This window comes from Panthera leo, chromosome E1 (assembly GCF_018350215.1).
Source record: "Panthera leo isolate Ple1 chromosome E1, P.leo_Ple1_pat1.1, whole genome shotgun sequence".
NCBI lineage: Eukaryota > Metazoa > Chordata > Mammalia > Carnivora > Felidae > Panthera > Panthera leo.
The window spans coordinates 462,285-483,635 of NC_056692.1; the positions used below are offsets into that span (position 1 = coordinate 462,285).

At 60.3% G+C, this 21,351-nt stretch overlaps 1 protein-coding gene across 4 annotated transcripts in view; it reads left to right on the forward strand.

The window, feature by feature from the left end:
• The first annotated feature begins 791 nt into the window (after positions 1–791).
• Positions 792–21,351, forward strand: part of SPNS3 (sphingolipid transporter 3 (putative)) — a 35,370-nt gene continuing 14,810 nt past the window's right edge. The window contains exons 1-8 of one of the 4 annotated variants that reach the window (XM_042916331.1): positions 792–1,138; positions 4,170–4,235; positions 8,320–8,456; positions 8,969–9,120; positions 9,860–9,926; positions 10,532–10,680; positions 11,463–11,615; positions 14,925–15,118. In XM_042916331.1, coding sequence (XP_042772265.1) covers positions 928–1,138; positions 4,170–4,235; positions 8,320–8,456; positions 8,969–9,120; positions 9,860–9,926; positions 10,532–10,680; positions 11,463–11,615; positions 14,925–15,118 — 1,129 coding nt within the window. In that variant the 5' untranslated portion in view covers positions 792–927. Of the gene's footprint in view, positions 1,139–4,169; positions 4,236–7,663; positions 8,457–8,968; positions 9,121–9,859; positions 9,927–10,531; positions 10,681–11,462; positions 11,616–14,924; positions 15,119–21,351 lie in introns of those variants that run through there. The other 3 variants (XM_042916334.1, XM_042916332.1, XM_042916335.1) reach the window with 3 other exon arrangements.

Sequence of the window (21,351 nt, forward strand, 5' to 3'; positions counted from 1 at the left end):
CCCTAACGTAAGGGGTGGACTTTGGGTGATGGTGTCACCGTGGGTTCATCAGTTCTGACCGACGTCCCCCTCTGCATGTGTGGGGGCTGGGTATACAGGAAACCTCTGAACCTTCTGCTCGATTTTGCTAAAACTTTCCTAAAACACAGTGTATTAAAAACATAGCGTGCCTCAATTCGGGTGTGACGTTTCCTCATTAGATGTGGTCACCCTTAGGTGACGTTGGCCTGCTCGGGGCCTCACGTGGAGGAGCACGACACCCCTGACCTGGTTGGTGGTGTTAACTCGACCCTTGGTTGAGATGTCGCCTGATTCCCATGCGGTGTGGTTACTCCCTCTGCACCCCGCTACTCACAAACTGTAAAGAGACGCTTTGAGACCCTGCTGATATCTCGCCCCTCATCACAACGTCCCCCTGGGTTTTGTATCTACGGCAGATACAGGCTGCCCTCCTGTACGCGCCCCTCTGCCACCTTCGTTTCTCCAGGTGGGGCACCAGCCCGGAGCAGGTGGTGGCCTCGTGCGCAGTCCTGCTGGGGCTTCTCGCCTGGCCGGTACCCAGCCTTCCTGATGTGACCCCGTTCACCTCCCGCACTCGCAGCCCGTGTCTTGTCTGGGCAGCCAGACCCTCTTTTGGAGAGCCCTCTCACTTCCTGTCCCATCTCGCTTCCTCACTGCGGCCACTGAAGCTGCAGGCCGGGTCAAGGGACCATAACGTCCCGTCCCCCGGGGTGGGTCCCTCGCGGGCCTCAGAGTCTGGGGTGGTGAAACCTCGCCGGCGAGGCCGCAGCGGGCTCAGGAGGAACCTGTGCAGTTGGGGCTGCTGTTCTGAGGTCAGGACGCTGGGAAACCACAGGAAGTGAGTCGGTGCAGAGCTGATGCGCCTTCGTCCCGGGACAGGAGCTACAGGCGGGTGAGGCTGGGGGCATGTCCGCGGAGTGCGGGGAGCCCGGGCCGGAGGGGCCTCAGGGGCCGTCCCCGGGGCCAGGCGGTCTCCCCGGGGCCTCGGGCTTGGGACAGCGCGCCCCTCGGACCACATCCGCCCCTTGGAGCCTGCCCCTCTGGAGAGCTCACGCGGCCGCCGCGGTGCTGTGCTATGTCAACCTCCTGAACTACATGCACTGGTTCATCATCCCAGGTGAGGGGGGGGAGGGCGTCCCGGGCTGCACCTGCTGTCACTCACGGCTCCCGGCCACCTGCTGGCGCTGTGGACGCACGGCACCCACCGTCCAGCAAACTGTCTTCTCGTGGAGACGTCCCAGCCGCTCTCACCCCTGGAGGGGGGGCGGGCGGTTTCAGCCAGGCCCGAACCGGGGAGGGAGGCATCGAGTTCCCAATTCAGCCCCAAACGGGGTGTATGCACACAGGTGTGGTGGGTGAGGGCAGCAGGGCGAAGGCCCGGAGGCTCTGGGGGTGCCCCGTGAGGGTGTGGACGGCAGGCCGGCAGCCTGGCCCAGAATAGCCGGGCATTTCTGGGCCAGCGGGCTGTGTGCAAACCTTGCACTTTCTTACTTCCTTCTTGGAGGCCCCGGGGCTACCCTGTTCTGCCTGTTACTGGCACATTCACGGACTCATTCATTCCTTCATTCTTCCAGATTTAACCTTTTCTCTCTGCATCAAGGGCTCATTCACGACTGGCTGAAGGAACATTAACTACAGGCTTGGAGACCCGGGGGAGGGGTCGGCCTGGTGGTTCCTGAGCTCCAGAATGGCCACCTTGAGGGGCAGAGGCGGGGAGGTCGTCACCGGGACTCCTGCAAGGCAGAGGGACTCACAGGCCGGCCTGGGGGGGCTCAGGGGGCGGAGCTCAGAGGATCACAGGACACAGCAGCACAGGACAGGGCAGGAGGGACGTCAGCGGGGTGGCCCCAGGACGGTGACTGAGGGCTCCGGCGGGACCCAGAGGAGGGGGCACTCGGGTTAGGTCTTGAAGGACGAGCAAATCGGCAAGACAGGGAGCCGGCAGGTGGGGGGGGGGGGGGCATTGGGTGAAGGGTCAGCGTGGGCCAAGGCCCACGGGGCCGAAGTGTGTGGTGTGGTCAGAGCTGACGAGGGGAGCGTGGGGAACTGTTCTAAAAGAGTCTTGTTGCCAGATCACGGCTCCTTGGTTGCCAGGCTGGGAGCTGGGGCTTTCTGCTGAGGCAATGGGGAGCCACGGATGATTTTTTGGGTCGGGTGCGGGGGCGGGGACTATGCTCAGATGCTCAGATTGGTGCAAACAAGACAGGGGGCCAGTCCGGGGCTAAGGGGGCTGAGGGTTTGAGTGGAGGGCCCGAGGCCGGGCAGGGGTGCAGGGCCTGGGGGCGGGTCAGTCACCGGTGTGGAGTCCTGCAGGCCTGCAGGCTGGGGAGCCCTTTCCTAGTGGGCACTTCCTCTGGCCTCAGGGACCGGACGGAGGAGGCCTGGAGAAGTGAAACCATGCGGAGAGGTGCCCGGGGCTGCTGGGGGTAGGAGGTTTTCAAGGCAGCCAGATGCCCTGGGGGAAGACGGCCTAAAGGTGAAAAGCAGGCTGGGAGGAGCCCAAACTAGGGCCCAGTCCTCACTCTGGAAGATGGAGACCAGTGTGATCCTACAGAATTTTCGTGTAGTTATCGAGTTATTAGTGTTTTTCTCTCCAACGAATACGTCTTATTCACGTAATTAAAAATACTAAGAAGGGGGAAAAAGAGGGGCCGCTTGGGTGGCTCAGTCAGTTGAACGTCAGACTCTTGTTTGGGCTCAGGTCATGATCTCACAGTTCATGAGTTCGAGCCCGGGTCGGGCTCTACGCTGGCAGCCCGGAGCCCGCTTGGGATGCTCTCTCTCCCTTTCTCTCTGACTGTCCCCAGCTGGCACGCTCTCTCGCTCAAAAAATACCAGTAAATAAACTTAAAAAAAAAAAAGATATTAAAAGGAAGGAAACACATACAGAGTGGCATGCCCAGACGCTGTGCATCTGGGGCCAAAGCAGATGTCTTTACAAAAATCTCTTCTCTTGTCTGGTTCTTTGGTCTTTCTTTACCTGCTGACGGGCCTCAGCCGTGTGGGTGTGGGGCTTTCCTCCCCACCGCTTCTGCAGGCAGCACTTGGTGGGAGGGCGCCTCATCCGTGTCGGGGGGACAGTGACAGTCCCCGCCTCTCAGGCGAACAAGCACGGGGCCCCGCTCAGGGGCCTGGGCCTCGGCCGCCTCATAATCCAACGAGACCGACGATTGCTTTTCTTTCTAAGGACTTGGCCAGGGCCTCACAGCTCAGACGACCAGGCGCCTCCGCTTGGACGACCTCTTCCTGAAGTTGTGCTTTCGGGGATCGGAGCCTGGTGTCGGGCCGTCTCCTGCCTCTGGGTTGAGCCGAGTGCCCATGGCACCGGCCTTCGCCTAGGAAGACCCTGGAGGGCCTGCCACCCTCAGGGAGGCGGACCGAGGTCGGACCTGAGTGGGGCCTGTCTCTGAAGCGCTCACATGCACTGTCGTGACTGTCTGCTCATGCGTCTGGAAGAACACGCGTGTGCACACGTGTCTCTGCACGCCTATGCTCACGCATGGGTGCGCGTACCCGAGCAGGGCTTCGGCCTTGCAGTCCCAGGGACTTCCGTTAACACCGTGGTCTAGGGGGGTCCGGGCGGCTCAGTCGCCTGAGCGTCTGACTCTTGATTCCCAGCTCAGGTGGTGACCCCAGGGTCGTGGGATCGAACCCCGCGTCTGGCTCTGCGCTGAGCCTGGAGCCTGCCCTCGATTCTCTCTCCCTCTGCCCCTCTCCCCTGCTTGCACGCTCTTTTTCTCTCTACAAATTAAAAGGAAACAAAACAGAAACAAAAATACCCACCGGTAGTCTGAGCGAGCCGCTGTGCAGCCGCGGGGAGCCTCCCGTCACTCTGACGATGATGGCATGTTGGCACGTGTGTGTGGGACACGTGGGTGCCTCTGTGTGCACGTGTCAGTGTGCGCGTGCATTCGTGTCCGAATGCGTACACACACTTGGGCCTCTGCGATATGTGCTCCCGGGCGTGTGGACGTGCTCCCCTATCTGTGTGCGCGTGTGGTTGTACGTGCGTGTGGGACAGAGAGGAAGAGAACCGAGTCACCCCCTGTGCTGGCCCGCTGGGGCCCTGTCCCAGACGCAGGGGCAGCTGCCCTTAGAAGCCCCGCGGGCCCCTCCCCATTTCCTGAGCGCTGTCCGTCTGTCCACAGGCGTGCTGCTGGACGTACAGAAGTTTTTTCAGATCAGTGATAGCTGTGCTGGTTTGCTTCAGACAGGTAAGGGGTGAGTCCCTGGTGGAGCTGGGGCCCTGGGCTCATGCTGGGGAGGGGCCTAGTTCCAGCTGCTGGGAAATGGGGGCCAGGCTGAGCCCCGCTGAGTCCCCCCGGCACAAAGGAGGGGACGCTGAGGAAGGGTGGTGCTGGGCGCGAGGGCAGTGTGGGTAGGAGAAGGGAGGAGGTAGGCCCGGTGCCTGAGCCGAGCCTTCGGGTTTGAGCGGAGGCACTGCAGGAGCGGGGAGGACGGCTGGAGGAGGCCCCTGAGCTTCAGATCATGACTGTGGCGTGCTCTCTTGTGCCCATGTAGCCCGGCTGGGGCCAGAGACAGGCTGGGGTTGAGAAATCCCGACACGTGCTTTCCCCTGTGGGCCTGAAGAATCTGGCCCCCGGAACTCAGACAGACAGACAGACAGACGTACTTCCCACATGTGTTCACATGGGGTTTGGGCCCACGGGGCCTACAGTCCAGGGGTGGGGACCAGACACACCTTCCATCCACAGTGACACACACGTGTCCCCGTGGGCACACTCACTGTCACGACACCGGATACGCACGTGTGCACACACCCAGCATGTAACCAGCACCCGCGTGCCCCTCTCTGTGGCCCCTCCTTCCCCCAACAGTCTTGCGACAAGTGGGACCCCTGGGGATACACAAAAGCTTTTCAGGGGCTACACGGGCAGAGTTGGGAGAGAATCCACTTATAGACCCTCAAGCCTGTGTGTTTCTTTCCTAAAATGGACCTGCCTGAGAGAAAGCTCCTGGTTCCTCTTTCCCACCTCACCCCTCCAAGCAGGAAAACGTCCCTCTTCCCTATTCTGTGTTTCTTCTACACCCAGCCCTGGGGTGTGGAAGCCTCCAGGGTGCCATGCAGACGGGACCCTTCACAGACGCTGGGCTCCCGTGCGAGGCTGTGGGAACATAGCAGAGACGGTGTCAGTACGAACCCACTGGGGGTGTTTCCTCCAGGCCACAGACCCGTGGCCAAGTGCCAAGCCTTGTCTGTCTTCCTGCTGGCGTGACAGTCTACTATTTATCTCTAATTTAGAATTCAGAAGCAAGATGTTGTCTCAGGGATGGGTGTCAACACATTTATTTCAGATATCTTTGAAATATTTAGTGTCTTTCTCACAGGCGATCATCCTGATTTGTTGGATCGATTCGGCGAATAAAGACTGGTTTGCTCATTAAAGCGATGTCCGTAGATGGCAGACATGTCCCACGAATGCAATGAACGCCTCTGTGGCCCCAAGGGTTTAGGTGAAAATATCGTGTAAAAAAGTACAATAACGATGGAAATCACATCCTTAGCAATTATTTAAACTTAGGATGAGAACGTTGTAAATGTTGGCTGAAAACGCATGAAGGGGTACGTAGTTCTACAAACGTCTTTAAAAGGTACCGGAGGAAAAGAGTTAGCAGGCCACCGTGTACATCCCAGGTCCGTTCTGACTTCTCTTGTCTCAGGGCTGAGGCTGGTGCTGGTCTCCAGTCATTTCTGTAGCCAAAGCGACACCATCTCAGCTCAATACCAGCAACTTCTAGGTTAAACAGATAATGGGAGGTGAGTCGGTATTTGCCCCCCTGGTCCTCTCCCTGGTGAACAGGATTATTACTACAAAGCGCTGATAAATGAGATGCATGGAAGGAGTTTGTGCAGGTGAGGGAGAGGGGCAGAGAGAGAGAGAGAGAGAGAGAGAGAGAAAGTACGTGTGTGTACGTGTGTGAGTGGGTAGAGAGGATGTGCGTGTGCCTGGGGGGGGGGTGCCTGGGGGTGTGTGAAGGGAGGCTCAACTCTGCAGAAGCAGCCCAAAGGGTATGTGGAGAAGGCAGTGGGGTTGATGACCAGATGACCAGGCTGTCTCCGGGGACCTCGGGTGAGTCTTCGCCTTTTTCTGGGTTGTCGTGAAATGGCCTGAGACCCACCCTGTGTCTGCAGAAGGGAGGGAGCCCCTGACTCAGCCGTGGCTGAGCTGTAAGAGTGGGGCAGAGGGTGGGGGTTAGCAGTGGTCAGACCCCCTCCCCTTCCAAAGGGACAGACTGGCTGTTGGAGTTAATTCGTTGATTAATAATATTTAATGATGTGGCCTTTACCATGTGCCTGACACTATCTCAAGTGTTTTGTGATATTAACTCATTTAATCTTTACAACAAACCCACGAGGCAGGCATTGTTATTATGCCCATTTTATGCATGCCGAACCTGAGGCACAGAGAGGCTATGGGGCTTGCTGAAGGTCACACAGCTGGGATCAAATCCAGGCAGCTTCCTGTGGAGTCCTTCTCTTAACCCATTGCTCTTTCATCGCTCCTATTTGTCACAGAAGTCATTTGATGCTACAGGAGCAAAGGAGTGTGTGTGTGTGTGTGTGTGTGTGTGTGTGACAGAGTATGCAGAGTATGCCTTCCTTTGGGGGCAAGGTTCTCCATTTCAGGGCATCTGTGGGTTTAAGGTGTTTAGATCTTATAAAGGATCCCTGCCCCAAATCTCATAAAAGTATTAGAACTTTTGGGGAAGTATTTTTATAACCTTTGGGTAGAGAAGAGATGCATTAAGGAGACAAGAGACACCACACCGGTAGTATTGACACATTTGAGGACACCAAGGTAAAGAAGGTAAACTCGACATGATTGAAACTATAAATGCAGTTAGTAACAACAATGGATGACATTTATTAGGCATTAACATAAAGCTAGTCACTGCCTTTTTTATATGCTTAACTTCATTGAACCTTCTACAGGAAGCACAATGCTATCTCATTATATAGTTGATTCGAGGGGCACAGAAGAGTTAAGGAATTTGCCCAAGGTCACACAGCTAAGCAGTCATTGGGTCAGGATGTGAGCCCAGAATTTGCATTTTAAGTCCTTAAACGTAAAGGCCTGGGAGAAATTGTTTGCAATTCCCACAAGGGCCCAAGAGAGAAATGGGCAGAAGGTGTGAGCACAGGAACTGACATAAGGACAATGCAGATTAAAACATCAGCGAGACACCGTCTGTGCCTCAACCATTAAGAGGAACAAAGTGACTGATCATATCAAGGGAGCTGAGAGATACGCGCTTCTGCACGAGTGTAAACGGATACAGCCTTTTTGGAGGCCTATTTTGGAGGTAGCTATTAAAATTCTAAATGTCCCTGGCACCAAAGACCATTCTCTGTGGAGTATTAGGTCGAACCATTTTAAATTGCCTCATTTTTTGTAGGTCAAAACTGGCCTAATTTCTGCAACCGCGCACGGCTCCACCCAATACCAGAGCGGGTGGGGCGGAGTGGGAGGGGCTGGGACGAGTCTGGACGCTCATTAGGCTCAGGCAATGTCGATCACGAGCGCTCAGCGAATGCGGACCCAGGCATGGGGCGGGGCCTCGGGCGGAGGCGGGTCCGGACGCCGCGCTCACCTGCGGCCGCGGACACGCCCCCCTCGGAGGGTGGAGAAGGTTTCAGGTGAGGGACGCGAGCGGCGAGGGTGCAGAGTCGTGCGAAAACGCGGCAGTTTCTTTGTCTTCGCAGAGTAGCAAACGCGTTCGTTAACCCAGTCTCCCAATTCAGAAGCGTTTACTTTAAAAAAATGGAACAAAAACAACTGACGGTGTCAGGGGAATGTTCTGCCTGCTTAGGAAAACCAGGCCCTTTTCCAGCCTCCGGGAACGACTGCACTCATTCTTAACCCTGCAGGTCTGCACCGCAGGCCCGGGCAGGCCTCCCTTGCCTCCCGCCCCCAGCAGGGGTGTGACGGCAAAATCGGACCTGGCCCAGCCAGGCAAGGGGACGGACAGCTCCGCAGAGACGCGGGGCCTGGCGTGCACCGAGCGCTGGCGGCTCGGGGGACGCTCAGAGGGGTGGCGTTAGTAACCCCAGGCTGCACAGCGAGCCTGCAGCAGAGCCGGGATTTGAGCCGGCCCAGCTCCCTCCACCCCCTTCCCAGTTCCCCTGACTCGGGGCCGTGGGTCCTGTGGCCTCCACCCACTGCCAGGGTGCCAGCTTTGCCGCACCTGAGCCAGGCCCCTTCTGCGGGCCCGCAGGCCCGTCTGCGCGCCCACCACCACGGGGGAATGCATGGGGCCCCGGCCTGTCCCCTCCAGTCTTCATAGGTTGCCTGCTGCTGTCTGCACCTGTGTTTGGCTACCTGGGCGACCGACACAGCCGCAAAGCTACGCTGAGCGTTGGGATCCTGCTCTGGTCAGGGGCGGGCCTCTCCAGCTCCTTCATTTCCCCCCAGGTGGGTGCCCTCATCCCTGCAAGGCGCCCTGGACCTGCCCACCCCCCCCCCCCCCCCCGCCCCCGCTCCCACCACCTGCTCCTTCCCGTTAAAACATGGGTGGGCTCCAGGCTGGCTGCAGGGGCGTCATCCAGGGCCGAGAGAGGACCCCCTTAGGCTCTCTCAGCGGGAGACTTCCTCCCCTGCGCCTCCCGCTGCTGCCTGTGGGGGGCGGGTGGAGGTGACAGCCACTGTCTGGGGGCCCAGAAAAAGGGCTCCCCTGGGCGGTGGGAGAGTGGGTGGGGAGGCCGCGGTTGCAGGCGCCAGCAGGGGGCACCCGTGTGATGTGGAGACCTGGGCTGGGCGGGTAGCCAGGCGTCTTTGAGCCCAGATCCCCTCCTCCACCCCGGGGGGGGGGGGGGGGGGGGGGGGGGACTCCTGTCACCAGGACCTGGGGCCTCTGACACTCGCTCAGGTCCCTCACCCTGAGGGTGATCCTGGGGCTCACTGGGGTCTTGCGCCTGCCTGCCCAGTATTCCTGGCTGTTCTTCCTGTCCCGGGGAGTCGTGGGCACCGGCTCAGCCAGCTACTCCACCATCGCACCCACCATTCTGGGCGACCTCTTTGTGAGGGACCAGCGGACCCGGGTGCTGGCCATCTTCTACATCTTTATCCCTGTCGGAAGGTTGGTGCCACCCAGGACCCGCTTCCCCAGGCGGTAAACTGAGGCCCAAAGGAGCCAGAATAGTCTGGGCTGGGGTAGGAGGGCATCAGACCAGGAGGGCTCCTTCCTCGCTTTGTCCCTTTACCACTCTGGGCCTCGGTTTCTTCATCTGTAAAGGGGGGGCAAGAACACTGGCTGATGGGCTGTGTTGAGGGTTCGAGGGAATCAAGATGCCTCCTACCCCGTAGGACGCTTGGGAAGGCCTGCTTGGGGAAGCGTGTGGGGCCGGGGCGGGCTCCCCTGGGTGGGGGAGGTCAGAGTGGATTTGCAGTCGGGCCCAAGAGCTCTGAGCCAGGTTTCCTGGCATTGCCTGACTCAGGCAGGGCTGAGCCTTGGGTCCTTGGATAGGGAGGCAGGGGCAGTGGTGCTGGAGACGGGCCTGAAGCCAGAGGTCACCGGTGACTTGACCAAGGGCAGTGGACATCTGGGCCTCATGTGGCTCACTTTTCCTGTGACAGGGCTGTGAGCAGCAGAGAGCCAGCCCCTTGGGGTGGGGCGCCCCAGCTCAGGCTGGCCTTGCAGCCTTGGGCTCAGGCTGGGCCTCCCCCACTGCCCATCCCCTTGCCCTTCCCCCCTCACTCCCGTTCCCCTCCCCACCACTGCCCATCCCCTTGCCCCTCCCCCTCACTGCCCATCCCCTCCCCCCCACTGCCCCGCCGCCCCCCTCACTGCCCACCCCCTTGTCCATCCTCTGTCGCAGTGGTCTGGGCTACATGCTGGGCTCGGCCGTGTTGCAGCTGACCGGGAACTGGCGCTGGGCCCTCCGAGTGAGTCCAGCCTCCTGTTCTTCCTCTGATCCCCCTGGGCAGGCAGGGACTTTCCAGCCTCCAGTGGCCTTCGCCACTTGGCACGGTAGCTGGCGCCGTGGGGGGTGGTCAGACGTTGGCAGCTTCGGACGTTTGACAGAACGTGAACTGTGGAGGTCACGGCCCTGGATTCAGATGCTGGCTGCTGGGTCTGCTCAGGACGCGAGCTCAAGCAAGTGGCTTGCAGAGCGGGGGCAGTACGTGCTGCCTCCTGGAACCTCAGAGGTGGACAGACAAGGGTGGGGACATCCCAGGGCAGAAGTGGCCTGGCAGGTGGAGGCGGCGAGAACCCCAGTCGGTGCCAGTCCTCAGCCACGTGGGCTCACGGACCCCAAGAGAGCAATCACTGAACAGACCGTGTGGAGGGAGGTCCCAGGGGGACCCTACTCCCCAGAGAGGCTGCATTCCCAGGGGTGAGGGGCAGTCAGGAAACGAGCCCCCTGCCCCACCCCTCCCAGGGCACAGAGGCTCCCGGAGCCTGGGCCACATGGTTCAGCCACGTGCAGGATCTCCTGGGTCGCAGGGGTGTATGTGTGGCCCTGAGATCCTGGGTCCTCCGTGCCCAGGTCATGCCCTGCCTGGAAGCTGTAGCCTTGGTCCTGCTTATCGTGCTGGTTCCAGACCCTCCCCGGGGAGCTGCTGAGAAGCAGGAGGAGGTGGCCATGGGGGGCCCGAGGAGCAGCTGGTGGGAGGACGTCAGATACCTGGGGAGAAAGTGAGTGTCCCTGCTCCTCCCTGCACGTCACCAAAAATCCTGTCTGCCCTAGCATTGCTGACCTGCCTCTCTCCGCCTCCAGGGAGCCCTCCGTGACTGTCCCGATGTTCACAGCCTTCTTCCTCCTCTGAGCTCCCACTCACCAACTTAGGTGCCCCTCCCTCAGTTGGAGGCCCCCTGCGCCTGCCTGCCTGCCTGTGACAGAATGGGGACCGGAAGGGAGGGAGGGAGGCAGAGTGAGCTCTGCCAGGGCCTTATCCCCGAGTGACCTGAGACTTGGAACCTCACTCCCCTCATTTATTCAGCGGACATAATTCTCCCCGGGTTGCCGGGAGGATGCTGGGAGTTAATCACTCACCTCTGCAAACCTCGTGGGAGTGCGTCCATCCTCTTTCTGTTCCAGGCATGGGCGGGGAGGCGGCCCCAGTCAACTGCACTCCCGGCCTCATGACTTACTGGAATGTGGGGTGCGGACAGGCCCCGGCTCTCGCTCTCTTTGATACAGAGCCATGCGACTGGGGGGGGGGGGTGGCGCTGGGAGGAAGGTGGGGGCAGGGGGCGGCTTCCTGGAGAACGTGCTGTTGGGTTTGGGCCTTCCTGGACGGGGAGAGCTGGTCCTGCAGAGAGGAGGGGGGAAGGCCCAGCGAGAATGGGGGTGTGGCGGGGGCTGTGGCGGGGAGGGTCCGGAGCCTGGGTGACCTGGGAGGGCAGTGACAGGAGCAGAGGGGCCCTGCGGCCACGGCCCTTTCTGGGGGTGTCAGCCAGGGTGCTTTCTCTTGCAGCTGGAGCTTTGTGTGGTCCACCCTTGGGGTGACTGCCATCGCCTTTGTGACTGGAGCTCTGGGCTTCTGGGCCCCCAAATTTCTGTTCGAGGCCCGTGTGGTGCATGGACTGCAGCGTCCTTGCCTCCAGGAGCCGTGCAACAGCCAGGACAGGTGAGGGGGTGCTGGGAGCCCTGGGCGGGCACGTGCCCCGGGACTTGGGGCCTTGCTGGCAGACTGCAGGCCAGGTTCCCACTCTGGCTGAGCTCCTGTACCTCCGGGCAGCCGTAGGTGGCAGCCTCGTCCCCTCTGGGCCCCAGTCTCCCTGCTCTTGAGCCACTGTGGGGGTCCGGGAGGCACTTGGCAGGCGGGTGAGGCTTCTGCAGGGCCTGTGGGGCGATGCTTCCGTCTCGGTCTCCTTGGCCTCCTCTCTGGGGACACAGAGAGAGCTCCGTGTGATTTCCGGAATGCCCCATGCCCGAGCTGGGCCCTCTGCCCGTAGGTCCCCTTCTGTCTTCCCATCGTTACTTCTTAACCTTTAACGTTAGCTGAGCATTTTACGTGAAGAATCCTCAGAGGTGTTGTAATAACAAACCCGATTAGTCCTGTTGCAAATGAGGAGACAGAAGTTCAGAAAATTAAGTGACTTGTCCCAGCAGCACGTGGCGGAGGCAGGTTCAAGCCCCGCGGACTCCAGAGCTGGTGGTCTTAGCGCCACGTCCTGTCGCCTCTGGAGACGCCGGTTCCTGCTGGACTTGAACATCTGCGCACCTCGCTGGGGGCGCTTCCTGGAGCACCGCAAGGGCCGGGAGGAGGCAGCAGTGATGAGTGAATGCATGGACCACACAGATTGTGATGCTGGCCTTGCAGCTACAGCCAGACTGTCACCTCCCTGGAGACAAAGACTGGGCCCTAAAAGTCCCGCAGCAGCTTGAAAACATGGGACACGGGACTCACTTGTGTGTCTAGCGTTCAGTGGCTGTGTGTCCCTGGGCAAGCGAGTCCCTTTGTCAGAGAGCCTGAGGCCTCGCGTCCAGATGGTTGCACTGGGCCACGTGCCCTCCCAGGGTCCAGGGGATGGTCCTTCCTGCCTCGTCACCTCCGGGGGCTGCTGGTGTCCCTTGGCTTGTGGCCGCGTCCACAGTCTCCACAGCTGTGGTCACGTTGCCTTCTCCTGTTGTGTCTCACGTCTCCCTCCGCTTCCCTCTTCTAGAGATGCTGGTGATTAAATGGAGGGCCTCAGTTAATGGGTGCTAATGTCCCCTTCTCAAGACCCTTAATGCAATCACCTTTGTAAAGGTTCCAGAGATTAGGGCATAGACATCTTGGGGGGCATTACTCAGCCTGCCACAGGGTAGGTAGAAGGTCCTGGTGTTGGGGTTCTGCATGGACCTCAGCTATTAACACACCCTCTGCAGTTAGGGTAGGCCCCATGGTGAGGGTGCGTCGAGGGAGGGAAGCTTCAGGACAAGGATGCTGGCTTAGCCCCTGGGAGAACTTCCAACACTCAGAGCTGGCCCCTGTGGAAGGGGCTGTATGGTGGTAGTGAGCTTCCCGCCCCTCAGGGCATGTAAGTGGGAGTTGGACAGCTGCTTGCCAGGGCTGTTGTACAGAGGGTCAGTGTGGAACTTGCAGGACGTTAAGGACCCTCTTGGCTCTGAGAGTCCGATTCTGGGAAGGTCTTGTGGGTTGGGGGTAGCTTGGCAGCTGGGCCTGTCCTCTGGCCACACCTCCTGTGTGGGGGCCAGTGGAGGGCCCTGTCTGAATAATCAATCCTAAGTCTCAGGAAGGTCTCCAGAATCTTCCAGGGCCAGCTCAGACCCGGACTCCAAGGTAGACAGCATTCTTCCAGGATTCGGGGTCACTCGACTGGCCTGAGCCAGAACCTTGTGCAGCTTGTAGCCTGGGAAGGGTCGCTGGGCACCTTTAAGCTGCCTAAGGCCACACGTGCTTCGTCAGGAGGCCCTGGCTGTGCCAGTGAAGGGCTGTGTGACCTGGGGCAGGTCCCTGCCCTCTCTGGGCCCTACACTCCCTCCTATACACCAAGGGGGTGGGGCAGGGGGATTAGCCCACCGTCCTCAGCCTGTGGGATGGATATTTCACAGAAGCTGTTTAGAGGAAAGGCGGTTTTGGGGAGACTCGGTCTGTCAGTAAGCACAGTCTCGCACCTGTCGTGTTGCATCTTGGTGAACGGTCATCACCCCGCCATACCGGAGGCCATCTGCGCACTTCTGGAAATGCTTGGGCCAGGAGGGGGTGCTGGCGGCGGGAGGGCGTGGGTGGGGCAGTGGTGCTCCAGGCCAGGGGGGCCGGAAGATGGGTGAGTCCGGAGAACCCACAGTCATTTGTGCAGAGGTGGGGGTGGAGAGAGAAGGGCGAGATGCCACACGGGCAGCAGGGGCCGGTCCGCAGAGCTGGCCAGAGGACAACGGGAGGCCACCGAGCGCTGGAGAGGCCCCGACTACACCCATGGTTCGTCTAGGTCGGCGTCCCTTGAACCCCTTTAAAAGGAGGCTGGGTGGGGGGGGGGCAGGTGGGCATTGAGATCCTGGCTCTGCTGCTGCATTAGCTGAGTGACCTTGCCTTATCCTTCCTCCACCTTGCCCCCTGCGGCTGTCTGCCCAGAAGTTCTGGGACTGTCTCTTGTACTCCAGGCTCTGTGTTGCTAGCGTAGTCGGGAGATTAAGGCACACCTGGTTTGCGTCCTCCAGGAATCAGCAGGCTAGTGAATGACCTTGATGGTAGAAACACAGAAGCGGATCTGGGAACTGAAGGGAGTGAAGGAATCAGCAAGGGGACAGAGGAAGGCATCTCCAAACAGGGGATCTTGTGATGGGTCTTGACGGATGAGTAGGAGTTCAGTAGGTGGGAAAACTAGTGAGGAGTGTCCGGATGTAGGAATAAAAGTATGAGGTGGGGACAAGAGCCCATCTGGGGGCAGAGGTTGGAGCTGGGGGATGGGGTTGAGGTCAGCCAGGGTCAGACCACGGAGGGCCACACGGGCCGCGATGAGTTGGCACCAAATCCAGTGGTGTCTGAGAGCTGGTGGGGAGTTTTAGGCAGGGGGTGGGCACTCTGTATTATTATTTTTTCAAACCTGTATTTTAGAAAGCACCCTCTGGGGACCTGCTTTGAATTCGGTCTGAGGAACCCTTCCCCAGGCAGCAGGTGCAGGAGGGGGTCAGGTGTAGGGGAAGCGGGTCCGGGAGTAGGGACAGGGAGTGCAGTTAGGAGGGGCTGTTTGAGCAGTGAGGCCTGCTGGGGCAGCCACCCTGGTGGCCAGTGACCTCCCCAGGAAGAGGCAGGAAGGAAAATGGAGGGAGGGGCCCTGAGGACCCAGGAGCATTGGTTAGGAGGGAGGGGAGGGGGCCCACAGCCACACTCCCTGTCGGTACCCGATCACGCACTCGGGGCAGGGGCTGAACCCCAGGACAGGGCTACCCCCACCTGGCCGAGTAACCCTGCTCTGCTCTTTCCCATCAGCCTGATTTTTGGGGCGCTGACTGTCGTGACTGGCATCATTGGAGTTGTCCTGGGAGCAGAGGCTTCCAGGAGGTACAAGAAAGTCAACCCTCGGGCCGAGCCCCTCCTCTGCGCCGGCAGCCTTCTGGTCGCAGCCCCCTGCCTCTACCTGGCTCTCGTCCTGGCCCCGACCACGTTCCTGGCCTCCTATGTAAGTGAGTGCCCGCTGGTGGTGTGGGTGGGTGCTGCTTGTTCGCGTGGGCCGACGCCGGGCCAGGTTTTACGTACATTATGTTTATCACTCCGTCCAGGGACAGCCTGCTACCCCCATTTTACAGATGCGTAAACTGAGGCTTACCCAGAGTGGCACCGCTAGGGAGGAACAGAACTGGGGTTTGAGCCTGAGCCTTTCTGGCTCTGAGCTGCTGGTGAAGGCTCTGATGGGAGACGGTGGGACGCATTTGTTCCTCGGATGTGCTGTGAGAGCCAGGAGAGATGGGGTGACAGGTGAGGGGAGTGAAGCCCAGATTGGCCATGGCCCGTGCCGACGCCGCTGTAGAGGCAGCAATCGGATGCTCTCTCGTCTTCCGGGCTCTATTCCGTCATACCCCTCCGTGTGCCCCACCCTGTGGCCGTGCCAGTGATGAGCTCACACCTGCCGGCCTTTGCTGTGCCCGTCCCTCTGCAGGGGCACGGTTCCCCCTTGAGCTCCTTCTGCAAGGCCCAGCTCAAACGCTGCGCCTCCAGAAGCCTTTCCAGACCGTCCCGTGCTCCCGTCAGAATTCACTGTTCCCGCTTGGGTTCCATGCATGTTTGGGTCCCTCGGGCACCGTGGTGTATGGGTGGGGCTGTATGCACACCCCCTGCTCCCCAAAGCCCCAGCCCTGATGGTCTCACCAGCGGGAAAGGGCCAGTGATTCTGGGAAGCTGGTGCCAGCCTAGCCCCAGCCAGATGGGCTCCCCTCCCCTCCTCTCCCGTCCCAAGGCCCTGGGGACCCCACCGTGGACACAGGTGCCCCTGCACACGCCCGTGGGCTTCACCGAGCAGACTGAGACCAGAACTACCCACGCCCAGAGCCCACTGTCACACCCGCGAACTGGAAAGTCAACACGTTGGTCCTGCTTCCAAACAGTGTCTGTCCAGGCCCAGATATTGCACTGGGGCGAGAGGGAGCTGCGGTCCGTTTGCTTCTTCTCGGTCCACCTCTGCCCTGGTCCCTGGCCCCGCTCCGGGCTGGGCAGGCGGGAAGGACGGCCTGAAATGGGGCACGTGTTACCGTGCCCAGAGTGGGTTTTCCCCGAGTGTCTGTGTCCTCCTGGTGCCAGCTTCCAGATGCTGGCTGACCAGCCCGGGTCGCTCTCTCGGGGGCACTTTTTGGAGCCCCGGCATTTGCAACATCCAATTACTGCTGCAGGTCGTCTTCCAAGGCGTCCCTCCTCTCGGCTCAGCTGGTCCTGCTGGACCCACCACCGGGGCTCCCCTCTCGTGACCCTCAGGCCTGCCTCCTCTGCCTGGCATCTGTCGGACCCTGGATGCCCTGGGGAGGGGCTCGGGGCCTGCATCCTCGTGCCCCTGGGTGACACGAACGGGTGCCCCCACGGTGCCCTGTGTGAGCTCCACTCAGGCGGCCCCAGCACTCCGCTGGCTCGTGTCCTCTGTCTGTGGCTGGGTCGCTCGGAGCCCCTCGCCAGCTCTCCTACTCTTCAGGTTAACCCTCCCCAGCCCACGCCTGCAGCCTTCCCTCTAGAAGCCAGGGGGAGGGGGCCATACGGGGCCGTCGTTTCTCTCCCAGGTCCTGAGGGAGGGGATGGCGTGTCTCTGAAGGTCTGGGTGGGCTTCTGCCGAAATTCCCGGAGGACAGACGGGTCCTGTTAGCGCTGCTAACAGTGGGGGAAGGGCTTTCTCACCCCCACTTACAGATTGGGAGACTGAGGCCCGGAGACAGAACACAGATAGTGGGACAGACAGAGCTGAGAGCCAGCCCATAGTCTGTGTCCTTCATGCCCTGCTGACTCTTGTCGCTCCCGTGGGGGAGGAACGGAGCCCGGCATACAGTAGGTGCTAATAAGTGCCTAGATGCTTACTGGCATCCGGGCCGAGGGAGCAGCTCCCTGAGTGGGGCCAGAGTCTCGGCTGCTGGGGCTCAGCGGGCCTGACCTTGCAGGCAGATGGAGGTCTGTCAAAGGCCGTCCCTGCATCGGCTGGGGCCCAGTCCCCTGCCAGTTCTGCTTCTGCCACCGTCCTGTTTGGCTCTGGGAGGCGGCTCCTTGGCTGTGTTTAGGGGACACAGCTGTCTCCCCCTCTGCAGCCTGGCGTATCTCCAGGGCTGGATGGCTCATCTAGAAGTGACATTGCGTCCCGGCTGACAGAGTGGAAGAAACTCTTCTCTGGGCCTGCCGCAGGGGTGAGGGGCTGCAGGCCGGATGGTGGGCAGGCCGGGGGCACGTCCCTCCGATGCTGGGAGGCTGCTCCCTCCGTGACTCGTGTGTGGGCCTGGCGTGGGACCCAGCGGCACCAAGCCAACAGCCAGGCTCCCGCCTTCCAGGAGCAGCGCGGAACCTTCCGGGCCTCCTGAGCAGAAGCCCTTCCATGGCTCCGTCTGTGCCTCTAACTGACGTTCCGGGTTGAGATTCGGGCCCTCTGCCTGGCACGGCTCCTGCCGTCTGTCTGTGGGACCCGTGCCAGGAGCCCCTTCCTGGTCTGTTCACCTGCCCACTGCCAGAGACACCGCAGACCTTCCGGGGCCCCTGGCGCCTCTGGAACTGAGCCCAGCTCCTCTCGGGGGGCTCGAAGCCCCTCATGACTCCCTTGACCAGCCATGTCCCCTGCAGTGCTGACGCCAGGGCCCCTCCTGGTCCCCACGTCTGTCCGGCCGACCCTCCCTTGGCTCCCTCCGCACCCCTCCTCCGTGGAGCCCTCCGGAATTGCTGGGCTCCACCTGCCCCCCACTCCCACCCTCCTGCTCTCTGTGAGGTCTTCTTTAGGCCACAGTTACTTATGCTCTGACCCCTGTCCCAGCCCAGGGGCCCGGGGGGTCCCACCTTCCTCAGCTCTCGGCCTGAAACACAGCGCCAGGTACTTGGGGGGGGGGGGTCACCGCTTGCTGAGTGGATGGCTACATCACCAGCCACCCGAAACATTCATTTGTTTTTCTATTAAATTTTTTTTAATGTTTATTTATTATTTTGACAGAAAGAGAGAGACAGAGTGCAAGCAGGGGAGGGGCAGAGAGAGAGGGAGACACAGAATCTGAAACAGGCTCCAGGCTCTGAGCTGTCAGCACGGAGCCCGATGCGGGGCTCGAACCCACGAACCGTGAGATCGTGACCTGAGCCGAAGTCGGACGCTCAACCGACTGAGCCCCCCAGGCGCCCCAAATGTTTATTTATTCCTGAGAGAGTGAGAACGAGTGGGGGAGGGGCAGAGAGCGGGTCCAGCTTTTGCGGAGGGTGGGGGGGTTTGCACTGAGGAGGGGGCATCTGGCTCCTGTTTTCTGCGTCTGTGGACACGACCGTGTGGTTTGTCCTTCATCAAATCTGCTTCAGCGTACCGACTGCCGCGTGTTCACGAGGAATGTGGTCTTTGCGGTTTTGGCATCAGGATAACGGCCCCGAGGAACGTGTTGACACATGCTTCTTCCTCTTTGATTTTCTGGAAGAGTTTGGGAAGGACTTGCGTTCGTTCATCTTTAGACATTTTTAGAATTCACCAGTGAAGCCATATGGTTCTGGGCTTTTTGTTGTGGGAAGTTTTCTGATCACTGACTCAATATTTACTTGTTATAGATCAGTTAAGGCTTTTGATTTCCTTTTATGTCATTTTTGATAGTTGGCGGCTTTCCGAGAATCTGTGCCTTTGTCTAGGTGTCTGGTTTGTTGGGGTATGGTTGTGCCTGGTATATTCCCTTTTCCCCTCTCGGCTCCCTGAGGTTGGCGGGACGTGCCTTTTCCGTTGCTGGTTTTGGGGACCCGAGTGTTCTGTGCTTTCCTCCTGGTCGGTGTCGCGAAAGCCTCATCCATTTTGCTGCCAGCTTTGTTGTATTGATTTTCTCTATTGTTCTGTTATCGGCCCATGTTCGGTGGAATCAGTCCGGCTTCTGTGGTCATAGGCGTGGGTGGGGCTAGACCCCTGCCCCCATCCAGGTGACGCGGGGTGTGGGCTCGAGCCGCTGCCGTGGAGGCGGAAGAAGCGGGTGGATCCCAGGTACATCTCGGAGGAATTTCCCGATGAGTCCACGCGGGGTGTGAGAGAAGGAGGGGGTGCGGAGGCCTCTGAGACACTAGCCTGTGTGGCCACCACCAGGGAGAGGACCCTGGCCAGGAGCTATGGATTTGGGGAGGGTGCAGTGACGGCAGGCCGGCATCCTGGGGAGGGGGGCTCTGGGGAGTTAGACGTGGAGTCTGGGGCCACGGGACACGACGTCACCCCTAAAACCTTAATGGGTGGGAAATGGCTGCGGCTCACCATGCAGGAGCGTCATCGGGTTTGGGGGACATTACAGGGTCAGCGTCTGAAACGATGTCCAAGGGACGCCTGGGGGCTCAGTGGTTTAAGCATCCGACTTCGGCTCAGGTCACGATCTCATGGTCTGTGAGTTTGAGCCCCACGTCGGGCTCTGTGCCGACAGCTTGGAGCCTGGAGCCTGCTTGGGTTCTGTGTCTCCTTCTGTCTCTGCCCCCCCTGCTTGTGCTCTCTCTCTCTCTCTCTCTCTCTCTCAAAAATGAGTAAACATTAAAACAACAGCAACGAAACGATGTCCAAAGGCGACTGAGGAATTGACTTCTGTTCAAAATCCGGAGTCCCTGTGTCTGCTCTGTCCAACTGGCCGTGTGTCCCTTCACTTTCTCAGATCCCAGAAACCACATTGGTTCTTCCTGCACCACCTCTGCCATCCCGGGAGACCGATCCGACTTCCTGGGAAGGGCACGTGGAAATGCGGGCGTGTGTGCCCATGTGAGTGTGCTTTTCAGGGTGGATGTATGCGGGTCTGTGAATACGGGTGTGGACGCACGTGCTTCCGCGTGTGCATCTCTGGGCACCTTCACGATCGGTCTGTGCATTGGTTGTGCGTACGTGTGTTCGGCCTGGACGTGCACGGACGCGTGTTCATTCTGTACGAGCCCGGATGTGTGTCTGCCCTGGACGCGCACGATGTGTGGGGACGTGTCTGCGTGTGCCGTTTCGCGTACGGGTCTGTGCGTGGGTGTGCACATCCACGTGTCTCAGGGCAGCGGATGACCGGGCGCACGTGTGTGCACACGCGTGTCTGCACACGCGCTGAGGGTAGCTCAGCGAAGAGGGATCCGTGTGTTTCATGGCGGTGAGGTTTCCTGACCTTAGGGCGTCTGGTCCGGGGCCTTCCCTGGGGAGCCCTGCGCTGGACACCCACCTGCAGGCACCGAGGGTTCCATCGCTCCCTCCTTCCGGGTCCTTGGCAGGGGAAGTGGGCTTCTCAGCTGTTGATTAGGATCCAGACACGCACAGCAGGGCTTGGCACACACCCCCTTCCTTGGCCTCCTTCCCAGAGTCACTGCCCTTCAGAGGAGAAGGTCTGGTACTCGGCCGAAGGACCGGACCGAGCCCAAGGCGGGGGCTCCAGCACTGCCGGCCCCCGTGGCCGGAGGACATCCCCGGGGGGGAGGGGGCGGGGGGGGGCTTTGTGGTCCCGATGGAGGGGCTGGGTCAGGGGAGGGGAGTGGGCAGGCATCGAGCCTCGAGGCATCAGGGAGATCTCGTGTTGTTTCTGCTTCTGCACTTGCTTGCTGTGTGAGCCGGGGTGAGACCCTGGCCTGGCCGAGCCCCGATTCTCTGTAACGCGGGGGCCTAGTGCTGGCCTCTTGGTTTCGCCGAGGAGCCTTCTTCTGTGCCTGTTCTAGTTACTATGGGAATGTGATGACACTCAGCGGTTTCGAGCAACAAAAATACTCATTTTGCTCATGAATTTGCAGTTTGGGCAGGTTGGGACTGGGGATAATTGGTCAGGATGGGGTGGTGGATGCCAGCCATTGGCCGGGCCTCGGCTGGAGCTGGTGGCTGGACCGGCTGCCCGTGACCTCTCCACGTGGCCGGGGCTTCCTCGCAACGTGGTGGCCGGCCCCCGAGGACTAGCGTCCAGAGAGAGCCAGGTGACGCCGTATTGCTGTGTGTGCCCTACCCTCGAAAGTCACACAGCATCATCTTTCCTGCTTTGGGTTCTTTGCTCCAGTCACAACTGCTTGCTCAGAATTGAGCGGGGATTCGGTCTTTTATGGGGCTTTGGAGAAAGCACGTGGGGATACCACAGCGGCTGTTTTGGGCTCCTCCCCCACCGTGCTCTGGGTCCCGTTGACCACCAGCCATGGGGGAGGGGTCCGGGCACGCAGCCACGAAGCCCCGCAGGTGTGGGCCACCCGGGATCCCCTGGTCCGCCCTGTTCTTCTGGCCGCTCAGGCGAGAAACCCTGGGGTG